A 23,552-nucleotide genomic window follows, 5' to 3' on the forward strand; every position below is an offset into this window, starting at 1 on the left:
TACTTTAACAAAGCTAATTTAGTGAGTAAGTTATTTGTTTGGATATGTGATTTGTATGCTCTGAACAGTTATATTTCGATGTTGTATATATTTGTTATTATCCTATATTCAATACAGAAATTATCATTTATTTTGCAGTCTTACTCTGTACACCTTTTACTAATTTTAGCCCCTTCCTAACTGTCCTGTTTTTGCCCATAAATCGACAGCAATGACCGATTATGGCTCAAAGCCTGCGGGCACATTCACAGGTGAGCCGTCGCCGAGTAACGAAGCCGAATTTTCACTTCACTCCAAATCAATCATTCTCAGCCAAAATAGTCATAAAACTATAAAAGAATTGTTGAGTTTGGGAATTACGAGCTGCATGATGTTTCACAAAATAATATCAACAACGATTTTATTTACTATTATTGTAATCTTAAGTAATGGAATATCACGGTTGTAGAAAATGGTTTCGTAATTAACGGAGTTTTGTCAAATAGTTTATTTTAATTAATAAAACGCAATTTTAGGACATAGTTTCTTGTTTTCATCATGAGAGGTACTAAAACCATTACAATATCAAGAGACAGTTGAGCGCTGGAAAATGTCCCAAAATGCGTTATTTTGCCTCTAAATTTCAATTTTTTTCGGGGGGGGGCCCCGGACCCCCCCCCCGGTGTTGCACCCCCGCTAGGGCGGCAGGCAGACCTCTGGCCCATGGGCGGCAAAAGTGTTAATCCGGCCCTGGGTAAAACCATGGAAAAGAAAAAGCGATTATGGTGCTTCCTAAGGTTTATTAAGAGAATTGAAGGACGAAGATCCCTTTGCTTATAGAAATAATGTTGAGAACAAATAGTTCAACATTTATTCATGATTTGATTGCAACTCGCTAGTGTTTGGCTACTGAGCGGGTGTAAAGTCTTGTTTGTCATCGACACTCGTTGACTCTCTCATTTTCTAGCTTTTAAACTCGCCGACTAGTAGCTTGTAAATTAGCCCCGTATCATCGACGCTTTACCTAATCCTGTTGAAAATAAAATTGTAAAATATATCTTATTTTAAATAACAAATCATATTTTTAAATCGGAACTGGTAAGTCATGAATTAAGACAGAGCAAGTGCACATAAATTTTGCGTTTGTCAGTGGCAGTGGAGGCCGTGTTGGCAAGCAAAGCAATAAAAAGGTCGCTGGGGAATCACTATACCGGGTAATCAAGAAATTTCAAGATCTTGAAATTTCTTGAGTCAAGACCAGATATAAGATATCAAGAAAACGTCAAAACAAGATTTTTTAAATTTTCTTGATTTTTTTTTTCAAGACAAGACAAGAAGTTGTTATTAAGACAAGAATTTTTGTCTTGTCGACCCCTACGCGTTAGAGAAATAATGCGAAACAATCACGGATGACTGATGACTCGGATAATGACAAGTGACGGATGACACGGATAAACATCAAAGGAAATACTAAAATGGCAACCAGAAGGAAAGACAAAACGAGGTCACGGTTATTAGACTTTATTACGGTTGTCTTGTCCGACGGTGGTGGGGAGACTTATATTTTTGACTTTACGTCACAAGAGTTTACATTCCCATATTTTTAAATGATTTTCGATCATTGAATATGTGTTATTGTGTATATATGTGTATTATTTGTGTTATTATGAAATAATTAGAATAGTACACATTTTATGTTATACCGGGTGGTGAATCGTAAAAAGGGCCATAGGAAACTCAATGTAAAATTCTGAATTGTTGAATTCCTGCTTCCCTAATTATTTTACATCAAAAGTCATGAGAGAATACTTGTAGATAATTAAAATCTGTATTAAAATCAAAAGTTAAAATTGTTCTACGATTTAAATGCATTCCAAAATTTTGAAAAATATGACATTTGCCACAATAGGTATGCGTGTAAAAGTAAGGCCACACGTTACTATTTAACTGACAGTGCTCACACCATTGACTGAATAGATAAATCTTTATTATTAATCCTTTCTCCGCAACTGAGGGTATCTTATGAACTGTATTGTTTTTAAACAATAGATGATAAAATAAAAATATTGACAGTTCAAAAATGTGAACATTATTGAATTGTGTGTGGCCTAAGTTTGGGCTGAAAACTAAAATGTATTACATTTTTACAAAATTTTGGAATATGTTTAATTACGTAGACCAATTTTAACATTTATTTCCAATACAGATTTCAATCCTCTACAAATAGTTTCTAATGTCTTTTGATGTACAATAATTATTAGGGAAGCTGGAATTCAACAGTTCAGAATTTTACATTGAGTTAATGCAAAATTTTGACGCATGTTAAAATTCTCAATGTGTTTTAATTGTATTCATTTTTTTCGAATCCTGAGAAAACTAAAAAATATTTTTGAAAAATTTAAACTCAGAATGAAAGACTACATTATTACCGAGGGCTGAAAGTCCCTGAAAACTTCTATAATGTTTATTTTAATATGTTACAGGGCTGAAAATAAAAGAGAAGTGTGATAATTAATTTCAAATATTTCATTCAATAGAATCTGCTTGTTTATTCTAAAGGGCTTTCCGCCCTCGGTAATAATGTAATCTTGCATCCTGCGTTTAAATTTTTCTAAAATACTTGGTTTTCTCAGTATTCGAAAAAAATCATATTACGATTCAAATGACAGTAAACTCTCGTGACGTAATCTCACCCTTAATGTTCATTGGTTAGTCGATTTAGGCAACCGTAGTAATGTCTAAGAACCGTGAAACGAGGTAGACCGAGAAAAATTGGAGCGAAAGAATAGATAAAGGGCTGAGAGAAAGAGACAATAAAGAGAACCTATGGAACAACCAGACGAAGTGGCGATTGGAAGTTGGAAAACGGCGGAGAACGTTATAAACCGACATGTAGTAGTAGTATCTAAAATTGTTTCGAAAATTTTAAGACTTGTGACAATGTTACTTATTAATCTTGCAATACTTGCTGTCAGTGATAAGGTATTATAGATATTATAGACTGCGAGGAAACCTGAGCAACGTACTATTAAATCAGGACATAGTACAATAATAAATGAAACTAACGATGCCGAATGGATGACTATTTCTGACCTTATAATTCAGTCAATTTGTAAATACTCTACGAGCTCCCTAGTGAGAAAGTTTTTGAACATTGAAAAAATCGCAAAAAAAAGATTGTGTGTGTACTTTGTACGCACGTAAGAAGTTATACTTCTATTATATGATTTCTTAAAAATAAATATACTTTAAACAGTTTGTTTTAATTTTTTTTAAACAACAAACTAATTTTGTGCTTACCGCTTTCAAAAAAATAAAAAAAAAGCTTAGGATTGCACTGGATTCGAACTCACGACCTCTCGATCTCTGGCCGAATTAGTCGAGACATTGAAGCACAAAAAAGGCCTTACTCTCGATTTTTGGCGCAGTAAGACGGATTTTAATGCAGTTTGGTGCGTTGGATTCGTGAGAATGTCAGGAAATTTTGTGAACTATTGTAATGAATAAGAAATCTGAAATTGCATTTGTGCATAAGAAAAATTCATTTAAGTGCATTTTGAAATAGGCAATTATTATAAATTTGCAACCCGGTAAATAGTTGGGCAACATCCCGATTAATTATTTTAATTATTTTTAATTATTTTTAATCATTCATAAGTCCATATAATAATAGTCTAAGATGTCAATAACCATTAATAATAAACAAAAAAATTTCCTTATGTGGGAATCGAACCAAGTACTAACAGGTGCGTAGCTAAATACACATACCGCTAATCTACGCAGACACTTGCTAGACAACGGCGATATTAGGTATAAACAAAACAAATTGATAAGTACAAATTGTAAAGAAAATTACTACATACTTAAATGTATTATAAAATTAATGTATTCCTAAATTTTAGAAGAAACATTCGTAAATAGGTATTATTAATATCTATTAATGTTACTAAATGAAATATAAATATTTTGACGTTTCACAATTTGACAATTCACTTTTAACTGCAGTGCCTTAATATTTTTAAAGCACCGGTGCTTTAAAGTAGCATTCTTAACGCTCCTATGGAGTGCTATAAATTGCATTTTTAACACGTTTGTAGAAAAATATATTTAAAAACACTAATATATTCTTTCCACACCTTTTCTGGACTGATAAATACATAAATTAAAACATTTAGTAACGAACTCCATACTGCCTGTGTGCGCAGATTACTAAAATTTCACCCTCAATGAAATCGCGCCTAAAGAAGTATAACTTCAAACCATACATAACCAAACCGTCAACCGTCCACACCACAGCTGTGCTACAGCTGCCATATTGGATAATTTTTGACATGTCATTTGAACATCCAATCAGAACAAAGTTATAATGCTCATGCGCCGGGATCGTAGGTTTTAACATATAAAAATTCACCCTCATATCGCGCCTAAAGCAGTATAACTTCAAAAAGCGAAAAATGTCTGCTTTTTCTCGTTTTTTTTGCTAAAATCTGGAAAACTATTAACTTTTAGTAAATGGTCTGTTAACAGAAATTAAAGTACCTACTTAAAATTATCTACAAATATCACTATTTACTTGTTTTTCAGACGAACCTTCTCGGCCAAACCCACTTTTTACATTCCAGAACTTCATTTTTTATTAGAATGCTGTCATTTGATAAAGTTCTCCTAGTTTTTTGTACAAATAATAAATGTTAGTTCATAATATGAATATGGTATGTATTTTGTGACAGCTTCCATAAATCCATTCCATCCTAAGAGGCCGAGAATGTCTCTGCATTTCCCTTAGAGCCACAGAAGATCAGCCACAGATGGAGTCACAGTTTCAGTTGGTGTGAACATTCTCTTCAGATATGTTATCTTGATTTCTGATAAACCTTGAGCTTTTGTCCTTTCAAAATGTATTAGTTGAACTGCTCCCTGACTTCCATAAACCTCAGGTGCGGGGTTAGTTTTTAACCGAGGAATGGATTGGTTAGGAGCTACTGCATGTTTTGGTGCAATACAAGAAATGCCACCTATGACATGAAAAGTGTGGTATCCGTCGATTGTATGTACGTTAAAATCAGCGTTATCGTACACCTGTTGTGTAAAGTATGGCTGGTCAATTTTCAGCGGATCGCCTGCGATTGCTGGCACTTCCAGACAAGCAACGCGCTTGCTCAAAGTCTTGTAGCGGCAGTAATGCCCAGATAATTCGTCTCACCATTCTTTGTAGGCTTGGCCGTTTTCTCTACAAAAAGTACGGCTCAAGAAAATATGTTGATGTAGTTTCCTCTTTGGGGATTTGTTCATCCTATATAGAAGCTGTTCGCCTGGAAGTGTCAGCATTCGCAGGCGATCCGCAGATAATTGACCTGCCGTGCTTTACACAGCAGGTGTACGATAACGCTGATTTTAACGTATATACAATCGAAGGATACCACACTTTTCACGTCATATGTGGCATTTCTTATATTGCACCAAAACATGCAGTAGCTCCTAACCAATCCATTCCTCGGTTAAAAACGAAATCCGCGCCTGAGGTTTGTGGAAGTCAGGGAGCTGTTCAACTAATTCATTTTAAAAGGACAAAACCTTAAGGTTTATCATAAATCAAGATAACAGATCCGAAGGGAATGTTCACACCAACTGAAACTGTGACTCCATCTGTGCCTGATCTTCTGTGGCTCTAAGGGAAAAGCAGAGACATTCCCGGCCTTTTAAGATGGAATGGATTCATGGAAGCTGTTACAAGGGACATACCAAATGAACTATCATTTATTATTTGTGCAGAAAACTAGGAGAAATTTATCAAATGGCAGCATTCTAATAAAAAATAAAGTTTTGGAATACAAAAAGTGGGTTTTGCCGAGACCGTTAAAAATTGGCAATTTTCAACTTGCATTTTAGACCAAAAGGTTCTTCTGAAAAAAAGTAAATAGTGATATTTGTAGAGAATTTAAAGTACTTGAATTTCTGTTAACAGACCATTTACTGAAAGTTAATAGTTTTCGAGGTTTAAGGAAAAAAGCGAGAAAAGGCAGACATTTTACGCTTTTTTCGTTATTTTTTCAATGTTCCGTCACGAAATTTTGTCCGCAAATCTCATATTCGGATTCAGCAGCCCAAAATACATATATAATGAAAGAAATCAGAACTACCCCAAAACTTTCCTAGTCAAAACACAATTTTATTGAATTATTATGACATTCAGATACAAGCCTGAAGTACCTTTTCAAATGGACATTTGTCCACGAGAGGAATGGGACAGAAGAAACTCTCGACCCAGACTGCAGGGTTACACCTGGTATACGGACAGGTCTAAAACCTGCAGAAGGTTCGGGCGCAGAAATATTCTGTAGTGGTGAAAATTTCAACATTTCTATTCCAGGAGAATATATCTCTGTATTTCAGGCAGAGATTTTTGCAATTTTGCAGTGTGCAAGAGAAAACAACTTGAGGGCCTTCAAACTGCAACGGATTAACATATGCACAGATAGCCAAGCAGCCATTGGGGCTGTTATATGCCCTAAGGTGAACTCTTAGAAAGGCGTGGGAATGTCGACATGAACTCGAAAAACTGAAGCAACATAACAGTGTTATACTGGTACTGGTATGGGTTCCAGGTCATCGGGGTATTTACGGTAACGAAAGAGCTGATGCTCTACCTGGGTCCAGAGCTGGCCGTGCGAGTGCCAAAATGTACCGTCCGCAAATTAAAAAATACTGGATCCGAAGCCAACACAACTCACACTTGGAGGGTATACCCAGTCAAACACATAGAAAGATATTTATCGGACGGACATGTGCTAGTAAGGCTGAATTACTGCTGAAAACAAGCAGAAATCAGCTCAGAGTCATAACAGGTTTCCTTACTGGGCAAGCGCCAGTTAAGAGTCACCTGCATACAATGGGGATGTTTCAAGGGGACTTGAGCTGTAGACTCTGTAACAGAGAACTTGAAACACTCAACCATATCTGACATGACTGCGAGGCATTGGAGCACTTTTCGGAGCCATCGAAGTGACTTAAAATATATATGGCACACACCTACTAGATCTGTATAAGCTAGTACAGGATTCCAGAATTCTGGAATGGGTTTTATAAAGGAATGGAAGATGTACAGTAAGCCAAGTGACTGCTGTACAACCGGTTCGCAACAGACGGCTTCCAGGAAAAAAAATGATAATGTAACGAAATAAGTAGTTAATTTCGATCGATCCCAAATATCGGTTCCAACTCGACATAGCCTAGAAAGATTTCGATCGGACAGCTTATGCAGTAAGCAACGGTCAGAATACCGGTGAAGTAGAGGTGAGCGCAATCTAATCTAACATTTATTTTTTTCATTTTATAAAAAATATTTATATACTATATACGTACTCTTTGCCTAGATCGATAGTACCACTATACAGAAAATCGTTACCATATTGATCAGCCAAAAGGGTCGGTCTGATATGAAGCTCCCCATCTTTCACGTAACTGTTGTTTCTGTCGTTGGTATACCACTGGAATTCCCAATTCTAAAAAGAGTTTACATACGTATCAAATTATAATAAATATGTATATATTAAAACAATCTTAATTACATTTAGCGGTTTCTGTTTTTAAATTAATTTATTGTAGATATACCGCAATCAACTTATAAGTTCAACGGAAATTGAAGTTAATAGTATGCATAAAATTTTTACCCCAGTTCTGTGAAAAAATCATCGATTTCACGTAAAATACAAACAAAAAGTACAAAATAAATTACAAAAGTTTCAAAAGTTTTTCTTCTTCTTCTTCTTTTTATGGTAGGGGAGGAAAGTATGCTAAATGTGCAGTCACTCGAGCGTTATGGGGACCTATTGGGTTGTGAAGAGTAGGTCCTAAAACCAAAAAAAGTCCAGAAGTTTTCCATTTTAGTGGGGACTTTCCATTTTTAATTTAATTTTCCATTTCCAACAATCGTTTTTTTAGATTATAGCGCCATCTATCCATAATTTGAAAAAATGTCTGAATAAAAGTTAGGTACTTATTTTTACGCAAGGAATCCAAATTTGCAATAAAAAATGGGGACTCCTGTTTAAGATTTTAAAGTAACCCCACCTCACCTCCGTGGGGGGGGGGGGTCGTATTTGGTGACATTCGATAGATTTTTCAAAAATATTGAATAAGTGTATTTTTCAGTTTTTCGATCTGGTTTTCATTTCGCCAAATATCGCGGGATTCGTATTTAAAATTTTAAATTTACCCCCCCACACCTCTCCGTGAGAAGTTGTGTTTGGTATCATTCGACAGATTTTTGAAAAATATTGAGAACGTATTTTTTAGTTTTTCGATCTGTCATTCATTTCGCGAAATATTCGCCATTTTCTTGTGAAATTTTGGGACACACGTATTTCGTTACGCCCCGCTCAAATCGTCAGATTTTTTAAATATACACTGTTTTGCATGTACTTATCACTTATCTTATTTTAATCTGATGATTTCGAGTTTTTCTAATGGGATAGATTTTTTTTTCGGCCCCCCTTAACGAACTCCCCTGCATTAAGAGCCTTTATATGGTAGAGGTTCATTTTCATGGTACAAGGTTTCTCCCCATGTAATAATCTGACGCGCTCGAGTAACTGCAAAAATCCCTGCTTGGGCTCCCCTACCATTATTTTATATAGGCGGTACTACCAGTTTTTCTTCAACGGTGCCTTTAATTCTTCCCCTAAATTGTCATTCCAACTTTTCCTTGGGCATCCTATACTTCTTCTGCCTAACGGTGACTTATTCCTGGCTTTTCTTACTATACTTGACTCAGACATCCTGCTTATGTGTTGATTCCACTCTTCTTTTCTGTTCTTTAGCCAGGTATTTATATTGTCTACCGCAAATATGCGTCTGATTTCCTCACTTCTTAACCTGTCCTGTAATCCTTTTCCAGCAATTTTTCTTAAGATCTTCATTTCGTTGGTCTCCAGATGTCTTTGTGTTTTGCTTGTATCTGGTCTTGTTTCGGCCGTGTAAGTCATAACTGGCCTTATAACTGACATATATGCCTTTGCTTCCACTCTTAGGTGGTTGTTTTTCCAAATTGTGTCATTTAGGCATCCGGCATTCCGTTTTCAGCAGTTCTCTATCTGTACCTATTCTCCTCAGAACATTTTCGTTGGTGGTGTGGATTGTTCAAGGTATTTTCAAGATTCTTCTATAAAGCCAGAGTTCAAAGGCTTCTAACTTGTTCATCAGTATTAGGTTCAGACCGGCCTCTGACCGTTTATTCTGATTCCTTCTGAAGAGTGCGATAAAGCGTTCGCAAATATTACCTCAGAGTAGACGTTAAACGGAAAGTTTACATAATTGGAAGTAGAAATATATGCCGACGGATCAGAAGATGGAGAAATACGGAAGAGAATAACGCAGGCAAACAGAGCTTATTTTGTCCTCTCCCATATATTTTGGTCTAAAAGTGTCCACCGAAGTACAAAGATGAGAATCTATAAAACTTTAATTCGACCAATAACATGCTATGGCAGTGAAGCCTGGGTCCTGAAAGAAACATCCAAAAACAAACTCGACACAGTCGAAAGGAAAGTGCTGAGGAGAATACTAGGACCTGTGAGGGAAAACGGAATTTGAAAGCGCTGGGAAGACACAGTAAACAGCGACGCACAAGCCCTTTTAGGAGTCCGTGTATGGAGAAGAGCGGCCACAGACAAGCAAGGTGGAGGCAAAAATAAATGAGGCCAAGGTTGGGCTGTAGTGCCGTAGAAGTAGAAGAAGACGTTAAACAGTATGGGTGATACCACACAACCCTGTCTAACACCTCGTTGTATTTCAATTGGCCTTGACGTGTTACCATTGGTCTTTATGACTGCTGTCTGATTTCAATAAATAGCCTCTATAATTTTAGAATCTCTTTTGTCGACTCCGATGTCGTTCAATCTCTTTATCAAGGTCTTGTGATGCACCCTATCGAACGCTTTTTGAAAATCTATAAAACAGACAAAAAGGTCTGCTTGCTGATCTTTGCACCTTTGTGCCAGAGTTTGAAGACAGAATATTGCTTCTGGTGTCCCCATACCTTTCCTGAAGCCAAATTGTTCTTGACCGGTGGCCTCGTCACATCTTTTATATATTCTGTTCTGTATAATTCGCAAGAAAAGCTTCAGAATGTTATTTAATAGACTTATAAGGCGGAAGTCCTGGCATAATTTGGCGTTCTTCTTTTTAGGCAGTGGTATGAAGACGGATTCAAGCCATATTTTAGGGATCGCCCCTGTAATGTAAACACTACAAGAATAAAAAACCGCTAAACGCCATAAAAATGAGTGGCGCATACAATATTCCAGCTACAAAAGATCTGATATGAATATTACGTGGCGCGAAAATGTATTTTCATTTTGATGCAAAACAAAATTCTACTTTTATTTTAAAAGATTTTTTCATAATATTTGCCCAATTTGAAGTAAAACGCGCCACAAAAGAATAACTTTGATAGTTTGAATTTTGAAACTCTTTTGTGGCGCGTTCATAGGCGTAACCAGGGGGGGGTTTTGGGGGTTGTAACCCCCCCCCATTGGGATGTACTTTGAGCTCTATACGCTTAACACCATAGCCCTCAGAGACCTTCCAGTAGTTGTAACCCCCCCCTTTCAGGTAGCTGTAACCCCCCCCTTAGGATCATCCTGGTTACGCCTATGGGCGCGTTTACTTCAAATTTGTCAAATATTATGAAAAAATCTTTTAAAATAAAACTAGAATTTTGTTTTGCATCAAAATGAAAATACATTTTCGCGCCACGTAATATTCATATCAGATCTTTTGTAGCTGGAATATTGTATGCGCCACTCATTTTTACGGCGTTTAGCGGTTTTTTATTACTGTATCAGGAGTTTTTCAAATTTATTTGTAAACTTAATGTATAAAGTTGAATGCAATGTTTCTCGATTACACGTAAAGCTTTATAAATGATCGCCATTGTCGTGTAAGGGTTTATCAACATCCAAAATTGAGATCAAGACATATTCATTTAATTCTTAAATGTACTAGAAACAAAACCAAAACATACACATTTGTTTACATTTTAGTAGGTCACCTAGATTTGTTAGAAGCACCAGTCGACAATAATGCATAGTCAACTAATTCATATTTTAGTAAGTCATGGTCAAGCTGAGTCGGCAATATAAACAAACTACATGTTCCAAGTTTGTTTATATAAACATGAAGGCATCGTGATTCATTCTAATTCATTCGTTTTATTAAAAATATCATTCTTAATCCAGATGCACTCGCAGATGGTTTTACCGTGAGCACATCAACTATTTACTGTGGTCTTTATAGTTGGTAATAAACAAGTACAGTGGAACCTCGATAACTCGGATTAATCGGGACCGCGGCCGATCCGGGTTATCGAAAATCCGGGTTAGCCGGAGAATATAGTAAAAATTAATAAATAACCTCCATTACAATTACAAAAACATGAAACACATATGCACAGTACACATCTAAATTACGTATAGTTGTATAGAGTGTAGAGTTTTGTTCATTTCTTGGTAAAAAACTCAGTCATACTGTAGAGATGTACCGACACCATAATATGGTAGGTCTGGATCCTGCGTACAAAAAAAAATTGATAAATAGCAAGCTGAAAATTTGTTATTAGCTTAAGGGTGTCTAGTCGGACAAACATTAATATATGGGAACACTGGAACAGGGGAAGTTTTAACTATGGAACAGGTTAAAAATTTGGAACGGTCAGACCACGAAAACGGCACATGTATTTTTTCCGACAGAACAGACTTAAACTCTCCGAACAGAGATTAAACTCTCATGCAAAAATCAGACTGCTATTTATCACCAAATTGGCGTTTTAATGAGTGGAACATGTAGAATATGTCAAATGACAGGAATTATGACAGGTGATAAATAGCAGTCTGATTTTTGCATGAGAGTTTAATCTCTGTTCGGAGAGTTTATGTCTGTTCTGTCGGACAAAACAAATGTGCCATTTTCGTGTTCTGACCGTTCCAAATTTTTGACCTGTTCCACAATTAAAACTGCCCCTGTTCCAGTGTTCTCATATATCAAAGTTTATCCGACTAGACACCCTTAAGCTATTAATAAATTTTTAGCTTGCTATTAATCAACTTTTTTTTCATACGCGGGATCCAGACCTATGGTAGCATAATATCATATTATGATGCTGCAATAAATTTATTTTAAAGATTCGTCTTTATCAATCCTACCTGTTTCTAGTTTCTTTTCCATTGTCACTGCAACATTTTTACGTTTTGTTACCATTACGTAGACAAAGCAAACACAATCTGAAGCACGATTACATTACAGAACGGAAGTGATTAATAGGCTGTACTACACACAATACAAGAATTTTTAAATAGTCACGTCTTTTTTAAACAATGCTAAGACAGTTTGACATAAATAAAGAAAAAGGAATACAGACAGGTGTCTGTTCTTTCCGATAAGCTGAGACGGTCGCTCTGGCTGCCGCCGTGTGCATGAATCATTTTTACTATTGTACTTATGTGTTCAAATTACACAAATACACATTATCTCTGAAATATTATTTGGCCTACATACATTTTTATTTGATAAAATTGTTAAATTGTTTATTTGTTAAATTTTTGTCTGATGAAAATCGGTCCGGGTTAGCCGGACTTCCGGGTTATCGGGGGCCGACTTATCGGGGTTCCACTGTATTATGGTATTGATTTATTTATCTATAGGACGTATTGATATATTTTTACATTTTTATATGATTTTTATATATTTACTAGCATATATTTATATCTTTACCGACTTTTTATCCAATTATTATTTTACCTACTGATTTTTATGACATTTTGATTTGCCTACTGATTTTTATGGTGATTTATATTGATTGATATAATTATTTTTATTGCAATTTACTATATTTTTACTATTTTTGACATAATATTTTATATACATATTTACTATACCTCGTAAGACTATCAAATTTATGAGTTCGTTACGAGTACAGGAATAAGGATAGGAAAATTATGAATAAATGAGTAGCAACAAAGTTACTTGGGAAGACTTCGTCAAAATATTTGAGGAGATTACGCAAGAAGTAATAAGACAAAGCAGAAGATTCTTGAAGAGAAAAGTACCTAAATCTAAGGATATACAAGAAGAAGTAACGACAAAGTTAATTAAATTGTATAACAAATTTACACACTTGACAAAGAAAAATTGGGAAGCATTAACAGACAAACAAAGAGAGACGTGCAATAAATACTTTGGAAGAATCAGAGACAAAGTTATACGCTCATTTCAAGCTGTAAACTTAAGAACAGTAGTTCCAAGTTCAATACACCAACCAATCGACAAGGAAATAGAGGAAGAAAAAATCGACGAAGAAGTAGAAGAGGAAAAAATTGACGAGGAAATAGAAGAAGGAAAAAGCGACATAAAACAAGATATAAAAATTTTAAACATGGCTCTGACAATCAACGAATTTTTGAATATTGCAAGCAAGGTATTGCCCAACGAGTTTGATGGAAGCGCAGGTAAACTACAACCATTTTTAGACGCACTTGAACTACTTGGAAAAATAGCAGAAAGACATGAAGAAACAGCGATAACATTAATAAAGACAAGATTGACCAATAAGGCTAGAAACCTGATAACTACAGAGGATACGATCCCACTTATAGCCGCCGCACTGAAGAAAGAATTAAGAGGCGACAATCCGAAAACGATAACAGACAAGTTAGCAAAGAAAAGGCAAGGAAACAAAGATGCAGCAGTGTACGCATCTGAAGTAGAGGAACTAGCGGAACAGTTAAAGGTAGCATACATAGCGGAAAGAATGCCATTGGAATTAGCGAAAAAATACACAACAGAAACAGTTGTAGCAACAATGAAACGAAATGTTAATACGGATAGAGCTAAGTTAATACTGGAGGCAGGTAATTTCACAACACCGCAGGAAGTAGTATCCAAATTTTTATCGATTGATACGACAGAGGAGAACATACAGGGAAGGGTGTTCAATTATAGGACGAATTATGACTATAGGAGAGGACAGCAGCAATACAGAAGAGGATACCATAACAAATACGATAGAGGAAGAAGAAATAACTTCGGACAATGGAACGAAGGAGAAGCAACGGAAAACCAACGGAACTATTCGAGCAGAGGATATAGACAATTTAACAACCAAACGTACAGAGGAAACCAGAGAGGAGGACGTAACAGAAACGTAAGGCCACTGGAGTTAGAGGACAGCCAGAAGGAACCAGAGAACCAGCAGTTGGGGTTTTATATGAACGAAACAATGAAAGTACACGGTCAGAAGTGGAATATAATATTTACAACTTCGACTTAAACCTAACGAATTTTGTACGAATGAAAACAGGAATCCTAGAACATACAAATACATTTATCATAGACACAGGAGCTGATATTTCAATACTGAAATGTTCACAAGATTTTATGAACATGTGAAACCAAACACAAAGGCGAAAATTAAAGGAGTAACTAAAGGAGAATTACAAACAATGGGAGAAGTTGAAACAATACTAGAAGTAAAAGGATCTCGATTTGAACATATCTTTCAATTAGTTGAACCTAGCTTTCCCATTCCAACCGACGGAATTATTGGGAGAGACTTTATTTCAAACTTTCATTGCATACTGGACTACGCTAACCTTAAAATGCACATTAAAGAGGACAACGATTGTTACATTAGTACGAACATTTTGGATAATATAGATAATAACACAATAATAATACCGCCTAGATGTGAAATTTACAGAATAGTAAAAAATTTTCAAACGCTGAAGAACGTCAGGATAGTGGAATAACAGGAAATACAACCAGGAATATTCATAGCGAGAGCAATTATTTCAGGTAATAATCCATACATCAAAATTTTGAACACAACCTACGAAACAGTAAAAGTAGAGACAAACGCAATCAAAACATTAGACATTAAATTATTCAACATATATAGACTGATCAACGACAGCAAGGATAGGAAAAGGGAATTACGGGAATCATTGAAGTTAGACATTCCAGAATACATACGCGATAAATTAGTATCTTTATGCGAAGAATATTCAGACATATTCGCCCTAAGGCATGACATGCTAACATGTAACAACTTCTACGAACTGAAACTGAGAGTTAAAGACCAAACTCCGGTATATATTACAAACTATAGGACACCTCATGCACAAACAGAGGAATTAAACCGACAAGTACAAAAACTGAGAGACCAAGGAATAATAGAACCGTCCACATCAGAATACAACAGCCCAGTAGTGCTGGTACCGAAAAAGCGATAGATGGAAATAAAGCATGGAGATTATGCATAGATTTTAGACAACTGAACAAGAAAATAGTCACTGATAAATTTCCATTACCAAGAATAGACTCGATATTAGATCAACTAGGAAGAGCAAAATGATTTTCAGTTATAGACTTAATGTCAGGTTTTCACCAAATACCATTAGAAAAATCATCGAGAAAATACACATCGTGTAGCACGGAAAATGGAGCATTTCAATTTACCAGATTACCTTTTGGATTAAACGTAAGCCCAAATAGCTTTTCAAGGATGATGTCAATAGCATTTTCAGGATTAACACCAGACAAAGCATTTCTTTACATGGACGATATAGTAGTAATAGGAATATCGGAAAAACTTCACCTAGACAACCTGAAAAAGACATTCGAGACATGTCGAAAATTCAATTTGAAACCTAACCCAGGAAAATGTCAATTTTTTAGAAGAGAAGTAACATATTTAGGACATGATCTTTCTCAGGAAGGAGTATCACCAGATAAAGCAAAATATGCAACGATTGAACAATACCCGACACCTAAGACAGCAGAGGAGACAAAAAGATTCGTAGCATTTTGTAACTATTATAGACGTTTTATTCAAAATTTTGCTGAAATATGAAGACCACTCAACAGATTATCGAGAAAAGGAGTAAAATTTTTTGGTCAGGAGAATATGAAAAATCATTCAATAAGCTTAAATCATCTCTGATGAAGCCACCGATCCTAAAATATCCACATTTCAATAAACAATTCATCCTAACAACAGACGCATCCAACGAGATTTGTTCAGAAATTTTAAGTCAAGATTATAACGGAACAGACCTACCAATAGCATACGCATCAAGAAGTTTCAATAAAGGAGAATGTAATAAACCTATAATCGTTAAGGAATTACTAGCGATTCATTGGGGAATTAATCATTTCAAATGTTATTTATATGGAGCACCAACATTTTTAGTAAAAACGGATCATAAACCACTAACACATTTATTTGCAATGAAAGAACCAACTTCGAAACCTACAAGGATCAGATTAGATTTAGAGGAATACGATTTCGAAATAGAGTATATAGCAGGGAAAAATAACTACGCAGACAGTCTTTCAAGAATAACATTACATCAACTAAAGAACTTATACATAGACAATACCCATATATTAGCTATAACACGAGCTCAAGCAAGAGAAAAGGAAAAAGAATCAAGGCAAACGAAGGCAGAAAGTGAACTCGCACTACAGCCAGAAGCCACCAAACAGACAGTAAGAAAGGTACTAAATAATTTAGAGTCGCATAGACTACCAATTTTGTCTTTTGGAGCAGAACTAATCTCACCAAGACAGCATTAGGGTCAAAAACAAAATAAAATGCAGCAAGAGCATAGCCACAGGATTCAATCATTTTGATTTAAACCAAATGTTGGCACAGCTTGATAAGCTGGCGGTAGAGAATGCAGTACGTAAAGTAAAAATATACGTAAACGATATTATTTTTAAATTGTGCACAATTGATGAATTTATTAAACAAGGAAACAAAATATTGAAGAATGTAGAAATATACATATGTGAAGTACCAGAAACAATAGAAGATGACAAAGAAAAACACAGATTAATAGAAGAATATCATAACCACCCGATGTTTGGAGGACACTTAAGGAAAAATAGACTAATAAAGAAGCTAAAAGCAAGATTTAGATGGAAAAATTTGGAAAAAGACGTAAGAAAATACGTTAAACAATGCCATGAATGTCAAATTAACCAACCGAAAATAACACATGTCGAAGAATTCGTGATATCGGACACTTCTTCGAAACCAGAGGACACAGAGTACATAGATACGATAGGTCAATTCACTAGAAGTAATAAAAGCAATGAAGACAAAAAAGAGCGGCAAGAAGAGAATAAGCCCAAAGCAACACCACAACACTTTAAAATAGGAGACCTAGTCCTGGTAAAAAGGGAAGATATGGTAAGTGTAATAGTCTTTATGTAGGTCCCTTCTCAATAACAGAGGTAAATAACGTTAATTGTAAGATCAAAACAGAAAACAATAAAATCAAGGAAATACATAAGAATAGATTATATGCTTACTGTCCGAGGACACAGTGAGTGACAGTGAAATGGGAACAGTGTTGATGTAGAACATTTTTTTTGTACCTTACTTTATTTACTAATTAGTTATAGGAAATAAATATTTAATTTTGTATCGATTAAAACACAGTAACCAGTTGGTGGCGCTATCTACAACAATTTTCTTCCTTGCATGTAGTCAGAAAATTTCCCGAAGGGGATAGATGTAAGGGTTTATCAACATCCAAAATTGAGATCAAGATATATTCATTTAGTTCTTAAATGTACTAGAAACAAAACCAAAACATACACATTTGTTTACATTTTAATAGGTCACCTAGATTTGTTAGAAGCACCAGTCGACAATAATGCATAGTCAACTAATTCATATTTTCGTAAGTCATAGTCAAGCTGAGTCGGCAATATAAACAAACTACATGTTCCAAGTTTGTTTATATAAACATGAAGGCATCGTGATTCATTCTAATTCATTCGTTTTATTAAAAATATCATTCTTAATCCAGATGCACTCGCAGATGGTTTTACCGTGAGCACATCAACTATTTACTGTGGTCTTTATAGTTGGTAATAAACAAGTAGTTATAAATATTGTTTAATTCAGCAACCCCTATTGGTAGGGGATAACTACCCCCAACTACCCTAAGATGTTTCCCGAGGGTGCATACCCGCATAGTCGCATTATCTCCCAAATGACCTAGTGTCCATCGAATGTACACTCGATTTTTTTGTCTATTCGAAATAGATTGAAAAAATATTTGGATGGCCGGTAAATGAACTCGGATTGCCCGTTGCCAGATCAAATTAGCGTCGTAACCACTACAGCTACATAAACCATTTAGGGAATAATCGTTAATTGGATTATACTTTTGTAGCTTAATAACTTCTAAACGGCTTAACCGATTTTGTTTACCTAACATGAGTTTGAAACGTATTGACAAGTAGTATCTTATTCATCTAAGGTCAAGTATGATAACTGAAGCTATTACAGGAATTATTGAGCTTGAAAAACCGTTTTTCCCATAAGAAATAGAGTTGATCATATTTATGAAGCCTATAACTTAAAAATTAGAATTTTCCCGGATATAAAGTATACACCGTTAGATTTGCCTAAAGTTCTTCTATAAACGCTCAGTTATTGGCGTAATTCGTAAGTTGAAATTTTGAGTAATTTTCCAAAAACCATAATTTTCAAATTTTAGTTTTTCAGTTTTTCGGCTATGCTGAGCCGTGTGTTTGTCTGATCCTGACAGCTTAGACACCATTTGAAAGCCTAATTCAACGTTATGGATTTGGTGTATTTACTGTTCTGCTGTCTCTTCTTGAGCAGAAGATATATACCGCCAAAAAATATTCCGTTTTGTACCTACCAAGTCCTATAGCTGGCTTATGGGTAGTCAAAAATCACAAACTACACCGGTTCTTAACCGGCCCTCACCCCCTCTTCAAACACAGAAAAAAATTCAGATCGGTTTAACTTTTCCACACACATACATACATATTACACACATATCCACGAACATTTTCCCTTTTTTAAATAAAAATTGACTCATATTTCTGAGCTCAGTAACTTTTGAACGGTATAACCGATTTTCAAAATTAGACATGCGTTGAAAAGGTAATGATCGCTTCTATTAGAAACCGCAAAGGTCGGAGTTAAATTTTCGAAGTTTTTGGGAGTTTTGGGGACGAGAGCGAAAAACAGACCCTAAATAGGAAGGGCCGTAAAATCCACACCCTTAGACCAAAATGGATGGGTGACATATGAATGGGTGAGTCTTTTCCTGAACTTTAAGAGGGCAGTTGGCCTAATTTTCAATTCAGTCAGATTTAGAAAATCGAAAATTTCGTGTATATACAGTGTCGCGTGTAGGGGGTGTAGGTGTGCGCCACTGGCGAGAACTGCCGTTCTCTGGTAATTAAATAGTTCATGAAGAAGGTCTTAGTTTTCATCGTTGATTAACTTTAATAGCTCAGCTGGTATATCATCTTTTCCTACAGATTTGCTATTTTGAGTTGACGTAGTCGTTTAGTTTAGTTTTTAGTTGACGTATTCCAGTTCGGACTTCAGTGTTGGAGGGCCTTTCTTCGTTTTCTTTATTTATTGTAGGAGGTTATTTGATGTCATAGAAAAGTTCCTTTATATAGTCTTCCCACATGTTTATTTGTTCTTCAGGACTTGAAATCAATTTGCCTTCTGCGTTGATTAGATTATTTGGTCCTTGTGAGTATGTCGTGCCTGTGAATTCCTTAAGTTTCTTATGAAGATGGAAGTCATCATGTTTTTTATATAAGCTTTCGATCTCTTCACATTGTTCTGTTATCCATTTTTCTTTTGCAATTTTTATTTTTTGTTTAATGGTTCTATTTATTGCTTTATACATTGCTTTGTGCTGTTTGCATTTTGTTCTTTTATCCATTAAATCCAATATTTCCTCTGTCATCCATCTTTGCTTCCGTGGTCGTTGTTCTGTGATCATTTCAGTTGCAGTTGCAAGAGCGTTTCTGATTTCCTCCCACTTATGTTCTATATCTTTTGCTCTGTCTTCTTTATTGGTAATTTCTTTGGCCGAGATAATTGCAAAGTAATATGCCGAGTAACATAAACAATTGGCAGAGATAATTGCAAAAAATCCATATTTTTGCAGTAATTTATAAATTTTAATGATACCAAATGAGTCATGAATACGAGAAATGATGGAAGTCACACATACAATAATTATTGATGACATAAAAACAAAATAACTCGTATGGTACGGCCATATACAGAGAATGCCAGATGAAAGGATCCCTAAACAGATTTTGGCGTGGATACCACAAGGGAGAAGGAAAAGGGGAAGGCCGAGAAGAAGCTGGAGTAAGGGAATTGAAAAATAATAGAGAAGAAGAGAGAATAAATAGAGAAAATGGCGGTTAGAAGCCGGAAGGCGTCAGAGAACGCTGTAAACCGGTAGCAGTAGTAGTATAAATTTTAATAACTTTGCGAAAAGAGATTATTATTATTATTATTATTATTATTTTACTTAAACAAGGGCAGAGGGACAAGTCCCTATTATGCCCAAAAACAAAGAAATTACATAAGTAACCTACTAGTAAATACAATATAAACAAAAACAACAACAACAACAAAAAAAGATACAATTTGGGTTTACATAATAAAAGATTTCAACTATATTAGAATACGGTCAAGTCTGTTTTTAAATGGTAGAGGGGGCTGAGTCAATGTTATCATTCAGGGTATTCCAAATATCGAAAACTCTATTTGGTAGAAAATTCTGTCTTGATCTCGTACAAAAGTTCTCCTTTTTAAGTTTAAATCGGTGACCTCTAAGGCGTTCATCTTGATTGATGGTTAACATTTCGTCGAGATTTCCGAAATTGAATTTTAATATTTTAAAATGTGGTTATTAAGTCGCCACGTTGTCGGCGAAGTCCAAAAGAAGTTAGGTGGGCCATACTGAGCCTTTCTTCATAGGAAGGTCTTCTCAGTCACAATGGAATTCGAGTGGTTTTTGTTTGGACGTTTTCTAACAAAGTTTTGTCTCGAACCAAATCAGGATACCACGTTGGGCCAGCATATTCAAGAATCGGTCTTATGTAAACAGTGTAAAGTTTACAAAATGACTGCATTGAAACTCTCGAAAAACACCGAATAAGATATAGTCTGGAGTTCGTACGTTTACAAATAGACTGAATATGGTCGGACCACGTTAGGCTGCTGTTTACGATAGCACCGAGGTCGTTATACGAGAACACTGAATCTAATGGTTTTCCGTTAAACGAAGTACGGCACAAGTGGAATATTTTTACCAATTCTAAGCACTACACATTTTTCCGCGTTTAAGGGTAGTAACCACTGGTAACACCAAGTAAAAATAGAGTCCAAGTCTCTTTGGAGGGCTAACTGGTTTGTGATAGGATTGGCATATATTTTTGTGTCATCAGCATATTATAACGATATTTTACTTGAAACATAGTAAGTAACATCGCTGGTATAAACTGTAAAAAGCAGAGGTCCAAGAACAGAACCCTGCGGCACTCCACTTTCCACTAACCTGTCCTGTGAGAAAGATTCGCCAACTCTAAAATGTCGATCTGTCAGGAAATCATCAATCCAACAAAATAAAGTACCGCGAACTCCAAAATGTTCTAGTTTATGTAGAAGTCTGCGCTTAGGAACACGGTCAAAGGCTTTAGAGAAATCTAGATTAACAACGTCGACCGGCTGTGAACTGTTAAGAGATGACGTCAAGTCGTTAACACAATGTAGGGGATTGGTTAGAGTAGAGCGACCAGAAACAAATCCATGTTGTTGTGTTGGAATTGCTCTATATTGTCTATATTGTCGTAATTGCTTTATATAAGTATTGTTTGACACGATCCACTGTAAATTCGACTTGCTGTAAGGATGCGCCGACACGGTTACACCTAATAGGAGGTAGATTACCATCATTCGATTATTTAGTAAAAACCTGTGAAAATGCTAAAGAGAGAGTTTCAGAAGAATCTTTGTCAGAAGAGCATAAAGTCTGATTAGGTTTTTGAAGTAGAGGAATGAAAACTTTAGACGTCAATCAGGACCTTATGTATATGTAGACTTTTTTCATCTTACCACCGTTAATAACGCTTGTTTCAAAATTTTGTCTTGAAGTTTTTAGAGAAGTTTGTAAGTTATTTGAAAATCTGCGGTGGTTTTGAAAATCAGTGAGAAATCCGGTCTGTTTAAATTTCCGCCAGAGATGTCGTTTGTGATTAATTTGGTTTATTGCTGTTCGATTTATCCAGGGTTTAAGATTGTTTTTATAAATATTACGGAAGGTAGTGTTTGTAGAAATTATATTGTGGACGGCGGCATCGAGAAAGGCAGTCCACATTAATGAAGGGTCGTTTAAGCCAGCAAAAAATAATTGCCAGTTGATTTGAGATAGTTTAGTGTCGATTTCGGAAAAGTTGGTAAGTACATATATATTACAGTATTATTTTTGCTGGGTAGTATTTGGTTGAACTGAATGTGAGCTGTTATAACTGCATGATCTGTCTTTCCTATAGGAGAACTGATTTCAAGAGATGAAATTAGCTCTTCGTCGTTAATTAGCACTAGATCTAAAATAGAATGTTGGTTATTAATTCTAAATCGGGTAGGTTCTGTGATGAGTTGTATCAGGTTCGAATGTACAAAGTTTTTAAACAAATTATGAGCGTTCTCGGCGTCAGATAATGCAGTTATTGGCCAGGTGATCTCTGGGAAATTAAAATCTCCGGTAATGATAAGATTATCAAAAGATGATAGTTCGTCAAGTTTAGTAAGCAAAATATTATCGTGAGCAAGTAGTGTAAAAGGTGGGCGATATATACATACCAAATTAAGGCAAAATGGATTTTTAGTAATAGATACGTGAATAGCCTCTATTCCAGGAATATCTAATGGCTTAATGTCAATTTTGAAAGTTGTAATAATATTAGATAAATAAATGCATATTCCACCACCCACACGAATTTCTCTGTCTTTACGATATACTGTATATCCATTTATGTTAACACATGAGTCAGGAATTTAAGGTTTAAGCCAGGATTCGGCAATACAAATAATGTGTGGTTGAAGAAGTTGCACTGTACATACAAATTCGCCAAATTTAGCGGAAAGTGAATCTAATTTTTTTTTAATTGGTATATAGAAATAGCCAGTCATTAAATTTGTTGGTAGAAAAATTATGAACGAAAATTCGTGATTTTGGGAGTGCCATTAATGTAATTAAGGGTTAAATCATGTTCATCGTTATTTTTGCGAGTTTCTAGTTCACTTCGGAGTTCTTTTAAGCGAGTTTGTTGGATTGGCGTCTTGTCGTCAATAATTGAGAATTTTTCCGTGGCGTTGTTCTCCAAAAGTTTAGCTTTATTTCTCAGAATATTTTTAACGTGGTATTCCGAACTCATTACTACCTTTATCATTCGGGGAAAACTATTAAAAACTATTAGATTTAATGTAACTACTTGAGATTAGGGCAATTAATGAGTTATCAAACTTTGCTTAATCTCAGCTAGACTAAACTGAACAGATATACCAAAAAATGTCTTAACAATTATTTCCTCTCACAGGACACACAAAGTTCACGCAGCACATATTAGCACATATTATAGTGAGGGGCAAAATTACGGAATAAATTAATTTTTTCGAGAACGGGAGATTTTGGAGAGAAATCCCGAAA

At 35.4% G+C, this 23,552-nt stretch overlaps 1 protein-coding gene across 2 annotated transcripts in view; it reads right to left on the reverse strand.

Annotated features, from left to right (window-relative positions):
- LOC126890613 (beta-1,3-glucan-binding protein-like) overlaps positions 1-23,552 on the reverse strand; it is a 68,995-nt gene that overhangs the window by 29,607 nt on the left and 15,836 nt on the right. For both annotated transcript variants that reach the window (XM_050659695.1, XM_050659696.1), the window contains exon 3: positions 7,342-7,481. In XM_050659695.1, coding sequence (XP_050515652.1) covers positions 7,342-7,481 — 140 coding nt within the window. The remainder of the gene's footprint in view (positions 1-7,341; positions 7,482-23,552) is intronic.

The sequence above is a fragment of the Diabrotica virgifera genome, chromosome 8, assembly GCF_917563875.1.
Source record: "Diabrotica virgifera virgifera chromosome 8, PGI_DIABVI_V3a".
NCBI lineage: Eukaryota > Metazoa > Arthropoda > Insecta > Coleoptera > Chrysomelidae > Diabrotica > Diabrotica virgifera.